Below are 14,307 nucleotides of genomic sequence, written 5' to 3' on the forward strand. Positions count from 1 at the left end.
GCCCTCCATACAAAGCTAGGAAAAAAATGTCACCATTATACAAATACGATATTTGCATCTATTTTTCCTTGGGAGGCTGTTTGCATGTGGCATAAAGCCGTGACAAACAACCTCACCCTAGAATGTATAACATTGTACAATGTATAACAACCAGTATAGCTACTGACGTTCAGTCATGTAAGACTGCATTCAGGCAGAATGGCTAGAAACTGCACATTAAGGGCAGTAGGGAGAGATTTGATCTCAGTTAAAGACGTATTTCACAGCTTCTCGCCCCTCACCCGTTCTGAGACAGAGAGGGGCAGCTTTCTCTTGATCCCACTACTCTTTGTGTCTGTGTACGCACGCATACGAAAATGCAGAAGTACAGTCTATAGTTGATACAACAGCCCTAAAATCCACAAGATGACACATTTTGATTTTTCTCATAGATTAATGTGTTGAAATATGAATGGATTGATATAAATGTCCACCCTGCTTATATTTCCAAAGGTCCCACAAGAATAGCCCTTATTCCTATTGAAACAGGATGTTGGGGCAGGACATTAGACACATATGGACAGTGGCAAATACATTATAAACCATTCTGACTCCTCTACTCAGCCCCTGATGGGAAAGATGGCTGGCTTTCTACCCCAAAAGGCCAATGTTAATAGCTATTGGGTGTCAGTTATACTGTTTGATCAGTTAAAACATACGGAAACTTTAACATTATTAAATAGAAAATTGTTTTGAGTTTGTTGGTTGGACTAGTTACACCCATATTTACAACATGAGGTCACCATTGAAATCTTTGTTTCATGTTCAAATGGGTTTTTAGGACAATAAAAAGATTATTCAGCGTGCATATTCCCCGTCATATATTGACACAACCTTGTGTTGATTTGAGGCAACATTGTGATCTTAGATTGGAAGATTCCCAGGATTTACCTGCTACATGAAAAATTGAAGGGCAGATATTTGCTACAAAGTGTATTTGAGCTGAAATAATTTTCACTCTTCTCCTTCAATAATTGCAAAGACCTGGGTCTTTATGTCGAGTGCCCCTAATTAGAAGATGCACAGAAATAGTCAATTTATGTACATTGAAGTCAAAGACACATTAGGTGCCTGCAGGACAAAGGAGTCACTGCCAGTTTTCATCTACTAGACCCTAATTTCTTTTTGACAGCTTCCTGTAACAGATAGCCACCCATTGTCTGATCTGCATCACTTTGTTGTTCTTTTTACAGAGTTGCCACATTCTGAAATCAATTTTTCTCAGAAGTGCTAAAAAAATCCACAGCCCTCGTTGGCTGATCATTTTTTACACACATGAACAAAAACATGTTATCGTCATGTTACAAATACATCAGCACCTCTCTCACTCACACCTTCTCGGCGTCTCTCTGCCGTGCACAACCTGGTGGAGTGTTTTTTCTATGCCTTATTAATATTTATGACCAGTTTTAACGGCTGTGGCTTTTACTGCCGGGCTCTCAGCGCTCTGCACTTTATTAATATCATAAGGACAATGTCAGCAGAGCCCTTAAAAACAGTTATGGGTATGACAGAGAGAGAGAGAGTGTGTGTGTGTGTGTGTGTGTGTGTGTAGGTAGGTTAAAAAAAATAAAACTCAGGTGTGAATAGTGTGTGTGCGTATGTGTGCACAGGTGTGTATTGAGATGAATATGATAGGTGTGTATGAATAAAGGCTGTTGGAGTGAAACAGTAGTGTGTGTGTGAGCGTGTTAGGAATATGCTTGAGTCAGCCTTCTTTCTATATCTCCTTTAGTATAGATAGGTAGATAGATAGATAGATAGATAGATAGATAGATAGATAGATAGATATTCTGTTCTTTAAATGTCAACACAAATATTGACCTTTTTCAGTCCTTGATCTTGACCAATGTAGTGTGTGTGTGTGTGTGTGTGTGTGTGTGTGTGTGTGTGTGTGTGTGTGTGTGTGTGTGTGTGTGTGTGTGTCAGATTTCCTTTAATGTTATGAGATCCTTATCCCTGGCCTCACACCAGTTGAAGGGTGCATGCCAGGGGGAAAAGTTGCCAACAAACCATTACAGAGGCACTGCAGCGAGTCCAGTATCACACACAGATACACACACACACACACACACACACGCACACACACGCACACACAAAAACAGTACGGATGAATGACATGTTGATCGAGTGGAATGCAGACGTATAGTTCTGTGGCTGAGCTGTCAAGTAAAATACAGAAGGGAAGGATGAAAAGTTTTGGTGAAAGACTTAAGACTTCTAATATTTCTTGGCACAGTTCTGATGTGTTTTATTATTTTATTCTATTTAATTGTCTCATTTATTTATTTATTTGCCCTATAAATAACAATTTATTTCATTAATTTAACTAATTAAAGGGTAATTCCACACACATTAAAGTGTGTTTGCAGGTCTTGCAGGACTACTGCAAATGTGAAAAAAGCAGTATAGAGCCTTTTGTGGCTCCTGGTGAAGCTACATGTAATGTTATCATTTACCTCCAGTGATGTTACACAGTGGCTGGGTTGCATTGTGGGGAATGTAGGCGCCAGGTTTAGAAAAGCAGGCCACTGGTCTGTCATTGCACTTCTAAATCACTGTTGGACTCATTATAGACAAAAAAAAAACCCTGGTACCTACATTATCCACAATACAACTTAGCGACTGGGTAAAAATTGGCGTAGTTACAGAGTTAATTCACACTTTAACAAATATGTTCTCCAGATATCTAATAATAATAACAATAACATCAATAATACATGCTGCATTTTCTGGGAATGAACCCTTTAAATCCAAATCCTTGCCAGTAACAACACACACTCTTCATGCAACTAAAGAATCATCTCTGCTTCCATTTGTTCCTCCACCAAACTTCCATCTTCTGTCTTTTGCTCTTTTCTACCGTTCCTCATTCCATATCTGTCTTTGCACCAGCCTGTTGGTGATGGAGGCATCAGATGTGCACCTGCTTTTAATTTTTTTCTTTTTTCTTTTTGAATTTTTTGTTTTATTCTTACAGGCTTAACTTAAACATTAATTTATTACTTGAATGGCCAAGAATGGCTGCAGGTTAAACATATTTAACATACTGGGGTGACTGGCCTGTTGATTAACTCTGAGGTGGTGAGAATATAGACAGTGAAATGTCCACATGTTCCTGGTAAATCAATGGTTCCAGTGCTCCAAGCTGACACATTAGCATACACTATGTTCAGTAAAAGCAGTAGACGGTAAGGGTATCTCCAAAGTTAGCCAATCATACCTGGTTTAGTGCTAAAGACACAAAATCCGACATAATTTTTCTATTTTTTTTGTGTACGATCATGTTAAAAAATAAGGTACCACTTTGAACAATTTTGGGTTCATTTCCACCTCCTAAAATTAAAGATAGTGATTAAAATCTGCTTTACTGTTGCTCAGTGGATGAATATATGGTTATTTTTTTTACATGGTACCCAAAGAAGTCACAAACCTTTCTTTCTCAGCTTTTATTCATGTTGGCAAATTTTTGAATTTGCAGATTGAAATGTATACTTAAATCCATACGTATTGTTTGATTGCAGTTGTGTTATTTTCCTCATTAAATCAAAAATACAAATCATACTGCTATTACTCAACAGAGTGTGTGATATGGTGTTTGCATGGAGCACAGGAGTTAATAATGGATGGATACGATGTCTGTTTTCATCTCTTTAAAGTTAACGAACAGGCCAATCTACTGAGAAAAAGTATTTTTTTCGTGAGTGAAATCATCATTTCACAAACCATAGAGCTCCTTATTACTTCTAATTTATTTGATTGACTACTGACCACTGTCACAGCAGATTTACAGTGGATTATTTCAGATAGTAATGGCTAGAGACGACTGTGAAATCTTCCATAGATGATTTAATGAGCCAGCTAGCCTTGTATAGACAAAGTAATCTAACTACAGAAAGACCTTTTGACCCAGCAGGCAGCAGAGAGACATTCAGCATATGGTCAGTCAGCAAGATAGACATTCTGTCATACTGTCAGATTGACAGGGACTCGGCATCTGCAAAAGCTTTATGAAACCAATCCAGAGAGACAAAGTTGATAGACGTCAACATCTTTCATAAGTTTTCATATGAGGACACACAAAGAGACAAGCAGACAGAGCAGCTAGGTGGGTAGGCTGTACAGGTTGATATAAAACAAATTGAAACATAAGAAAGATGTAGGCTAACAGTTTAAAATGTCAACCAGTCAAAAATAATTTCTCATTCAAACCATGAACTAATCCAATGTGTTTGTCCTTCTTCTGGGTTTTGCTCTGTTGTCATCATCGGCCTCACCTCACCATGCTTCAGAAGACATGCTTATTCCTACTCTTATTACCTGTAAGTAGTGATTTCACATCAGGAATAACTCCTTTCTCAGCCCATTATTTGTTCCTTATGACTAGCTTCTGATTTCTGCTAAAGTTCTGTCTTGTTTTCTTGCATCCTGTTTGACTTGTGTCATATTTAACCCCATTTTAGGAAAAAATTTCAAAGCCCTGAAAACATCCTGACAGAAACCAAACTTATTCTTACCGTAGTTTAATCCATGTTTTACCTGTTGGTTTGTTTTACCAGCCAACAACATAATTACACTGCATGATAACAGCTGTACAGGATTATCTGCTATAGACAAACTCTAAACAAAAACAGCCGCCTGAAGGGGACAATGTATGATTTGGCAGATGGCAATAATTCTTAACTGTAAAGGGATATAAATTCAGTTGAGTGGTAAAACATTACTACACTGTTGTGTTGTATATTGGAGCATTAACACAATTACAGTAGTTAGTAAAACCTATTTATCAGATAAACAAATTCGACTATTGTGATAGTACCCATAATTATAATGCTAGTTTCCAGTATATTTCGCCGAAACGGAAATATAGTTCATTTAAAAGCATTTCTTTCAGTTTTCTATTTCATGTGATGACAACGCTGTGCCTACGGTCTGGTTAGGTGTAGGCACAAAACCCATATGGTTGGGTTAGGAAAAGATCATTTTTTGGCCTAGAACAGCTGTTTTGGTCATAAACACAGCTGGAAATTGTCCCAAGGTATCCTGAAAAATCCAGTAGTGTCACCATTACAAATGTTGAAACTAAGGTACATTTTTGAGGGCTGTTTTGCTTGTGTTTATATGACTGTGGCATTTAACAGAGTTGTTTATTTATGTATTTATTAGACTAATAGGGATACTTAACAAAATCTAGCTTAGTCTTTCTGGTTTCTCCAATCGTACTAACCCCAGCTTTAGATTTGAGCTGTATTAGAAAATGTTAATGTAAACCTATGTGAAAAGTAGACAATGAATGTGTTCAACGATACAGTATTGCCATCTACAACTCATTATAATGTGAGTGTATACATCTGTTTATACGCCAAACTCAATAGTGGCTTACTAGCCTTGCTGTTGAAGTGGCACCTCCCATCAGCATCCTGCTTCAGATTCACAAAGTTACACACTACTACTTTTAGCGATGGAGCATTTCTCTGGGAGGAGTTACTTGTTTAAGGAAGGATAGTGTTCCTTAAACATCCCGTGCGGGTTTTTGAAACTCGGGATGCGACAGTGACACTGCACATCATCAGACACACACCCTGTAGCAAAACACTGGTATTCATTGGTGAGTGCTCATAGTATATCAGCTGGAACTGGAATTTAACTACAACATTAGTTTTGTGGAAAGGGGAAATTTCAGTCGGACTCATCTACATTGTTTGCACGGCCCGTCTCTCAAAGTGTCTCACCCCAAAAGGTCAATGTAATTCACTGTTATCTTCTCCACCAAGTGGCCATTTCCTGCTTATTAACCAATTCTAATGAGGTGCTATTATAGCTGTCTGTTCATACATGCACAAGCACGTACAGCACATACACTCCCAAATATGCACACGCCCCAAGCTCACCCACAAATCCCCGCAGAGAATTTGTAAAAAACCCTGCTTCTCCAGCTGTCTTCAAAGCATCTGAAAATTTACTCCGAAATCTGCAGCCGAGTCCTAACTGAGCGGAACAGTCATCACATGCCAACACTTCTTCTTAAAGCAGCCACCCGGAGGCTGTTTGACCAAACCAGAAATTACTCCTTTACGCTCAGAAACTGACACAATTAGAAATACAGCAGACATCTCTGTGGGTTTGCTGCTTCTCCACTCTCACTACTGTGTTTAATTTGTTTCGGTGGAAGAGATGAGTACACACTAGGAAAACATAACCACTAGGAATGACCAAAATCACACATTTGAATAACACACAACAAGCATGGACACAGAAATGCACAAAATATTCATATGTAACATTTCTTAGTCCCTCATAGAGCCTGACCAGTTTATAGGCATAACTAGTGTTTGCTGATATTAATGGGAATATTTTTCCACTGTTTCTAGGTAGATTCATGGGACGTTTATCAGACATTTGTGCTTTGATATTTAATAATAAGTATTGGCTAAGGTATCATTATTAGATTTTTTATTTATACCTCCATGCAGACGATAGCTGTGGCTGGAACATTATGTTTTCCGGTTGTCAGTCTGTTCCATTCTTGTGAAAGCGATATCACCAGAAACGCCTCGAATTTTGTGAATTTAGAGGATTTTGTGGTCGAAGGTCAAAGTCACTGTGACCTCACAAAACACACTTTGGGCCATTACTAAAGAATTCTGACACATTTCACACAAATGCCTTCAAGGATAAAATGAAGTGAAGTTGAAGTGATGACATTTTGATATCCAAAAGTTCAACTTCACTGTTATATCATGATATTCTGCAGAAACTATTTTTATGGCCATTAATCAGTGCCATAGCCCAGGAAGAGCAACTTGACTGGTGCACAAAAGCATACAACTACGAGCCGTTAATTCAACTTTTAGTTAATTTTATGTGTTTATTTTGCGGTGCCAGCCTCAAAAGTACAGCATCATATTACAATATGTAGTCCAGCTATATTAAACAAACGCAACACAAAATACATGAGGCAGGAAAATAACAAATATAGTGTTCTCCTAGGTTTATCATAAAAAAATAAAAGTCCTGAAAAAAATTAATGTGTTTTTCTTTAAGGATCTGATAGAAAAACAAAGAACAATTATATCACAAAGAAGCAGCAGCACATACACATGTACACAGACACACACACTCACATGTATACATACACACACAGCTGTAGCCAAAGGATGTTTACTGGTAGATGAGAGAGGGATTTAAAGTCGTGCAAGACTCCTGCAGTCCTGCAGCGTGTGTGTACTCTCTCTCTCTCTCTCTCCCCACCTCTCTGTATCCCTCTATCTCTCACTCCCTTGCCGGGTCCCTCCTCTAAATCCTGTGATACGCAGATGAAAGTTTGTTTGGGCTTCGCCTGCAGCCTCCTCTGGAGCAACCGCTGTCATCCTGAAGTGACTGACTGCCTGTCTGACTGCTGCGCTGGCTGGGGATGGCTCGAGGATATTTGAGCTATCTGGCTGCCAACCGACTGGCTGAGGCTATTCTAGCCATAATCGAGAGCTCTGTCAATCCCTCGACAAGTGAAACAAATGTCGTTTTGCTTGTTTGATTGGTTGCCTTAAGGTTGCCCCCTGTTGACTCGCCAGACTTCTAAAATAAATGCAATTCCCTCTGCATGCATCACTTTCTAGGAAAAGAAGAATACTACAAAACGTTGTTGATTCTTACAGAAGCATTGTAGCTGCAGAGACAGTTTTTAGCTACAAATATGTTGGGACAACACCATTTGAATAATTAATGGAACAGATATATAGCAAACATTTATTCCAGAACAAATCCCATGGATGGCACATTTACAGGTCTTTGGCCTCTTGAGAAATCCTGAATAAAAACCAAGTTATATTGAGTAGTAAGATCGATTTTTTCCTTTTAAAATAAACTCCACTTCAGAAATACGTAAAAAATAAAATAAAAAAAAATACAAGGTGTTTATTGCTTGTATGCCCATGGAACAAGTGAAACAAGTCCCATTTATCTCAATGAAACGTTACTTTCGCTGTGATTTTGTCTTTTATTAAGTGTAATGAGATATTTTGTACCAAAATGTAGACAAATATACCTGGTAAGATTTTGAGTTTTTGCAGAGTAGCTATGTAACACTGCATCCTAGGTCGCTTCAGAGACCTTTATTGGTAGAATTTTCAAATGCAAAACACCAACACAGCTACCAAAATAAACAACATTATATAAAAGACAAAACTTCCTCTTAACACAATGTAACATTGTTAGAAATACTGACTACTCACTAATGACTTGAATTTAAATGTGAGCAGTTGAGATCATCCATCAGTTAAGGTGATCACATGGCAAAACTTACTGCTGGAATCAGATCAATGATCAGAACACCAACATTTCCAAAACAGATCTTCATTCAGGTCATTCACATCATATGAAGGTCAGTTGTCAATAATTTTATCTATAATCTGTCTGTTGAGGGAAAATGTCCATAAATCAATACAGAAAGATTTTTTAAGAAAAATATTCTAGCCCATTTAAAATACCACTTCCATGCTAAACCCAATCACCAGAATTAATGTTTGAAACTCTAAATTCTTCTCGATTTTTCTATTTTACATTGTAAGAAGGCTTTGCTTATGAACTGGTTAGGCTTAGGCACAAAAAAACATGTGGTTAGGGTTTGGAAAAGATCGTGTTTTGGCTTAAAATACCTGTTTTGAGCGCCATAAAAACACAGCAGATGACCCAAAGTCTCATCAAAAACACATGGTTTTGTTGTCACAAATAAGGCAGGTGATGTCCCTAGAAATCTCCTTTAAAGGTCTCCTTAAAACCACCACCATCCCCTCCACCTCCTGATATGACAGTCATTCACATGTAACATGAATATGATGACATGTTTTGTAGAAATATCATATGTCACCTATAACATATGTGAACAATCAGTGGTTTGCAGAACGTAACTGGCAGCATTTTATCCTGGCGACTGAGTTGCCTTGTCAGACAATGGCCTTTGTTAATTGTCCAACTTTACTTGAAAAACAAGTGAAAAACAATTTAAAAAGGCTGCGATTCGGTTCAATAAAATCCCAGAGCAATGAAAGAACTAGTAAAACAAACATTTTGAGAAGTATGATCAAAAGCCCCAAAAAAAGAGATCAGCCTTGAGCTGTGCTTTGAACTGATGTGGTGGGTCAGTCTGTTCCACAGACTGAGGCCCGCAACTGAGAAAGCGTGGTCACCCTTTAGCTACCGCCGAGCCTGAGGGACAACCACAAGTGACTGATCAGAGTGGTCTTGGTAGGGTGTAGGGAATTAAAAGGTCAGAGGTGAGGGGGAGCCGATCCATGAAGAACTGTGCTTTAAAAACAAATTATAAAGCCATAAAATGAACTCCAAACTGAGAGCACACAGACTCACAAAACTGCATTCTCTACGCTTTAGAAAAACAGAATGACGTTTCGTAATGACATTCACTAAATGGAGTATCCGGCATTTGGGAAATGAACCCCTCAAGTGCTCATGACACCTAATATATCAAATGAGCAACAATTAAAAAAAGCAGCTCTGGAGTTCACCAAAAGTACTGCTGCTTCGCTTCACTCCACTCGTCTCATCTCATGTCTCTCTGTGATATTGTCTCCTCTCAGACTCATCAGGGGAAGCTCTCAGCTCATCCTCCCCCCTAAAAAAAACAACGTATCCACCACGCATCGCTCATTATCGACACATCAAACGGCCTGCAATTAACGTCGCCGGGGGCACAAAGTAGTCCATGATTCTTGCCTCAGTCGGCACCCGGCTGGGTAACCTTAGTGCTTAATGAACTGCCGCTGTGACATTCATTAAAGAAGGATTATGTCGTGCTCATTGCCACTTACAATATGCAAGGAATTTGTCATTTAAACGAGTCCATTAACGGGATGAATGTGCGATAGGTGGAGGTGTACAGAAGGAGGGGGGAGGAGAAGACGAAGGCCTTTTCTCTTGTCATGTTTCTGTCTGTTGCGTCTTCTCCTTCTCTGCATTGTCTCCCCTTTTGTTCCCTCCTCCATCCTCCGTCTCCACTCCTTATCTTCCCTCCATTCTTTCTCCCGATAGTTTTCTCGTCTCTCTTCCTGTTCTTCATTCTCTCTCCATCTCTTCATCTCTTTCCATTTGGCTTTCCTTATTTTCCTCACTTCCTCCTCCTCGTCTCCTGCCCACTTTCTGTCAGAGTGCAGTTAGATAGCCAGGAATAGGCCACTCTAAGCTCCAATCACGCGGGAGTTTTTGAGGCTACCTGTAAATTGGTGCAGAATAGAGAAAGGTTGAATCTGGGATTGATGGAAGGAAATGATGATGTAGGAGATACACTAATAATAAACACTCGTTAATGGGGCACCACCTCCGTTATTTTGTCTATTTGAATAATCCGGAGGTAATTAATCAAATTCGACTGGACAAGTTTAACTTGTATCAATTCTAATCAATTTCAGATCAATTTATTCATCTCATATATGAAGCAGTGAGATTCTACACATATCCATCGGTTCTCCACATTAAAAACAAACCTGCACAGACAACGACATACGGTTAATATGTTTATTGACTAAATAATTCAGGTTAAATAAATGAAATGGCAATTTAAATGAATAACAACAGGTAACAGAAAATATGGAATAACTAAGTAATGGGTTATTAGTGGAATATGGGCTGATGGTGAGATTATGAGTTAGGTTGAAGCATTTAAAGATTACGAGAGTAATTTTTAATACTAACGAGACCCTAACCGAATTGCTTTTAAGCTAAAAGATCAGAATCAGAGCCATAGACACCATCTCATGTATCATGTGTGAATCCAGCTGTTGTGAGTGATGGAGAGCCTACTTTCACCGCAGAGGTGTTGAGTCCGCGGCGGCGGATTTCCTCAGGTGTTTTGCAGCTCTAGCAGTCAGTCAGTCCCGGTCCGATGGCCGGGGTCAGCTCGTCCGGTATCAGTCGGTTGGGCACCTCGGTCCTTTGTCTTAGGAAGAGGGCAGCTGGTCCCGTACCGATCCGGTGCAGATCTTGGCTCAATGCCCAGCGGGATGGTACCGCTAGCGAGCGCTGGGGGCTTGTCAAAGAGTCTGTCTTTCGTTGGAAACCGCTTGCACGGTCTCGGACACAGCAAGTTGCTGTGTCGTGATGATGATTGTGATAAAGATGTTCTTCTTCGTTTCTTCGAGTGGTTTTCAGGCTCTGACTTTGTAAACTAGATTTAACTTCTTGAATAAAATAACTGAGGACGATACGTTGATCAGGCGGATAGTCCGTTGTTAGTTAATGCAAGGTAATCTAAATTAAGTTCACTTCTTCAAAAGCGGGTTACGATACTTAACGGTATAAAACAAATTAAAACAGAACTTCGTTCTGGTACAAACTTAATAAAAGAAGCTAATCAATACTGCGAAAAATATAAAATGAGAAAAATCAACGCGTGAGCACTTCTGATGAGATCGCTGTCTTGGAGCGTGTTTCAAAGTAAAGTAAAGAGCTTCAAAATAAGTTTCAAAAGAAAACTAAAAACAACTAAAAACTTTAAAAACAACTGAAAAAAACAAAACTTTAAAAACAACTTAAAACAAAACTAAACTTAAAAAAACTGAACCGAGAGACGTGATCTCTCCGTTTTATTACTTGCAAATCGAGGCGTGTCTAGGCGGGGCTTACCGGCTTTTATCTCCAAGATTTAGTGGAGGTGTTAAGATTCACAGAAACTCACTGAACTAAACCGTGCTTCACCTTCTCAGTTTCTCACCATGGCTCAATAGATGTACTTTGTCTATCATGACAAGGATTATGACGTGATTAAACATTAATTATACATATTCAGCTTAATACTTGTTAAAACAAAGACATATCAGAGTCATTTACTGGTTATAAACATGAACATATTAAACAGAATATTTCTCGTCCAACTGCACCAGGGCTCACCACTGGAGGGCACTGTGGTTCCACCAAACACAAGACACATTTAAACATTAAACTTGATTTCAGTCAATCTTAATCGTAGAGAAACGGGGAAAAGATCAGTTTTATGAGCTTCTCTTACTGTTTCTTAATGTGTTAGAATTAAGATTGTGAGATACTGACTTAATGGTTAATTAGAAATGGTCTGAAATCTGGAAGAATACAGAGACCATTTGGTTTGGAATGCGAGCAGATAGCATCCAGATGTAAGTCGTAAATTAAAAGAAGACAGAGTAACAGCATAGAAAAACACATCAGAAGGTGTCCGATGTCCACTCTGTGAATGTTTGTGGATCAGAAGTCATAGAGACAGAGAGAGAAATAGGTAGAAAGTGATCAGGCGTGTTACTTAATCTGCAAATGTAAAGACATTGTATTAACACATTCTGAAGACATTCGTTCGTCCCTCCTGGTGAACTGTCACAGGACTCACATGACCTGTGTGAGGAGGTTCTGGTCAAAGGGAAAAGAGAGTTCAGAAATGGGAGTTTAGTTGTAAATTAATTAAAACTGTCCTCATTTGAAGTCTTTATGGTCCAGGAAACACTATCCTCTCTGCCAGGAGATAAGATGGCACCCCTGTAAGGCGCCTCCTTCCTGTAAATAATCTTCATCCAGATGAGAAGAATTAACAAGAACAACAGGCCTCAATTTAATGCAGAGGCGATGGACAGAGGTTCCTACATATCCCCCACTTCGATCTGAATGACCGTAGTAGCGGGAACTTTGGATCGATGAAGTCATGATGTCCATCGTCGAGGAGCACAGGTGGCACACTTTATGATCAGAGATGGTGTCTGACTTTGGCATGTGCTAAGGTCTAATCATATAGTAAAAAAAAAATAAGGGAAAACAGTACTGATAATACTAACTTGGTTAGTGGAAAGTTCTACTCTTAATCTTATAGAATTAAGGAGCCTGTTATAGAACTGTCAATAGTAACTGTTATCAACTAACTGTGAGTGTCGCTATCAATAACTGATCACTGCACTTGAGTAAGAGTGTTTTGCTCTAACTCAAGTGTGTGTTTGTCGAAAAATTTAGATTTCTTGATTTCATATTGGTTTGTGTCCAAATGATGGAGCTAAATTTTCAATGTATAGGATAACGTTCTCTGGTAATGGTGGATAAAATTTACTTCACCAGAAACAGTGGGATAAGATGCAGAAGAATCTTATTTATGGCTGAGCTGTTCACTGAGGATCCAATGTCTCTCAGCGTGTCTGCCATAACGAACTGACAGGTTGTGTGTGAGCATAATCAACTGACATGACTGAAAGGAGAATGATTACTCACGTAAATATTTATTACACTGTTCATATAGATGTACATTTCTGCTTATTTTCTAAAACTGAATGGGAGCAGCTGTAACACAAGCAATATCCCTTCAGGGATCACTAAAGTATTTCTGATTCTAATTCTGATTATAGCAAGGAGAGTTTTATTCAGAACTTCACTGTGGGTTTTGACCACCAAAATGATGCTCTACAATGATTGGCTTATGTTTGTAGCACCTGCTGTTGTTGGTTGATCTGCGCTCTGATGTCTGGGATTTCAGCTTGAAATTCACATTCATGGCGATTTTACTGTGAATAAACTGACAGCATGAACTGTAGAGAGTCCAAGATTTATACAAACAAAATATTCTTACAAGCTTTATAGCTGATAGCTTTATCAAGGATTTCACCAATTAATTGTTTAGGTCTGTAACTAAATTACTCAGTTCTGATTGAGTGACAGTGAACTTCTGCAACTGCTGCAACCTGTAGGTTGAGTCTGTCAGCCTGATAAACACTTTCTTTGTGTGTAGACGACAGCTGGTGATCAACAGTCTGGGATGTTCCTTGCGAACAATCTCAGAGTTTGGTTTTAATTCTACTTTTCAATTTATTATACACTTTGGACCAAAGGGCAAACGTGTTAGATTAACCCCCACTTTGAATCAATTAGTTTTGGGTGAATCAAAGGACTGTATTTAGTTAAGCAGGTTAAGTTAGCAGGTTAATTTACAAAGCCTGTTTCTCAATTCAACTTTGTAAATGACGCGAACAACAGTGACCTTTGTTGGCAAAAAAAAAAATTTATTCGCGATTGGCACTTTTAGGTGCTTTAAAGGTTTTATTCTTGTTTATGACCTATCAGAGAAGTTTGCATCCCTGTCAAGTCCCATGGGGTTTTTGTGTGGTTTCATCTGGTTGCGATGGATCCACTTAAGCGTCTGCTCTTTCTGGCCTTTGTTTACTTTGATCTTTTGGGGCAGAAGCTTGCGGGCAAGTCTTCTGGTGTTTTGGTTGGCCTTTCTAGTCAGGGGAGCAGAGGTGTAGTACCAAATCT

At 38.9% G+C, this 14,307-nt stretch overlaps 1 protein-coding gene across 3 annotated transcripts in view; it reads left to right on the forward strand.

Annotated features, from left to right (window-relative positions):
- ptprt (protein tyrosine phosphatase receptor type T) overlaps nucleotides 1–14,307 on the forward strand; it is a 257,994-nt gene that overhangs the window by 148,245 nt on the left and 95,442 nt on the right. For 2 of the 3 annotated variants that reach the window (XM_073468585.1, XM_073468587.1), the window contains exon 16: nucleotides 4,332–4,361. In XM_073468585.1, coding sequence (XP_073324686.1) covers nucleotides 4,332–4,361 — 30 coding nt within the window. The remainder of the gene's footprint in view (nucleotides 1–4,331; nucleotides 4,362–14,307) is intronic. The other variant, XM_073468586.1, reaches the window with a different exon arrangement.

This window comes from Pagrus major, chromosome 6 (genome assembly GCF_040436345.1).
Source record: "Pagrus major chromosome 6, Pma_NU_1.0".
In the NCBI taxonomy this organism is placed as follows: domain Eukaryota; kingdom Metazoa; phylum Chordata; class Actinopteri; order Spariformes; family Sparidae; genus Pagrus; species Pagrus major.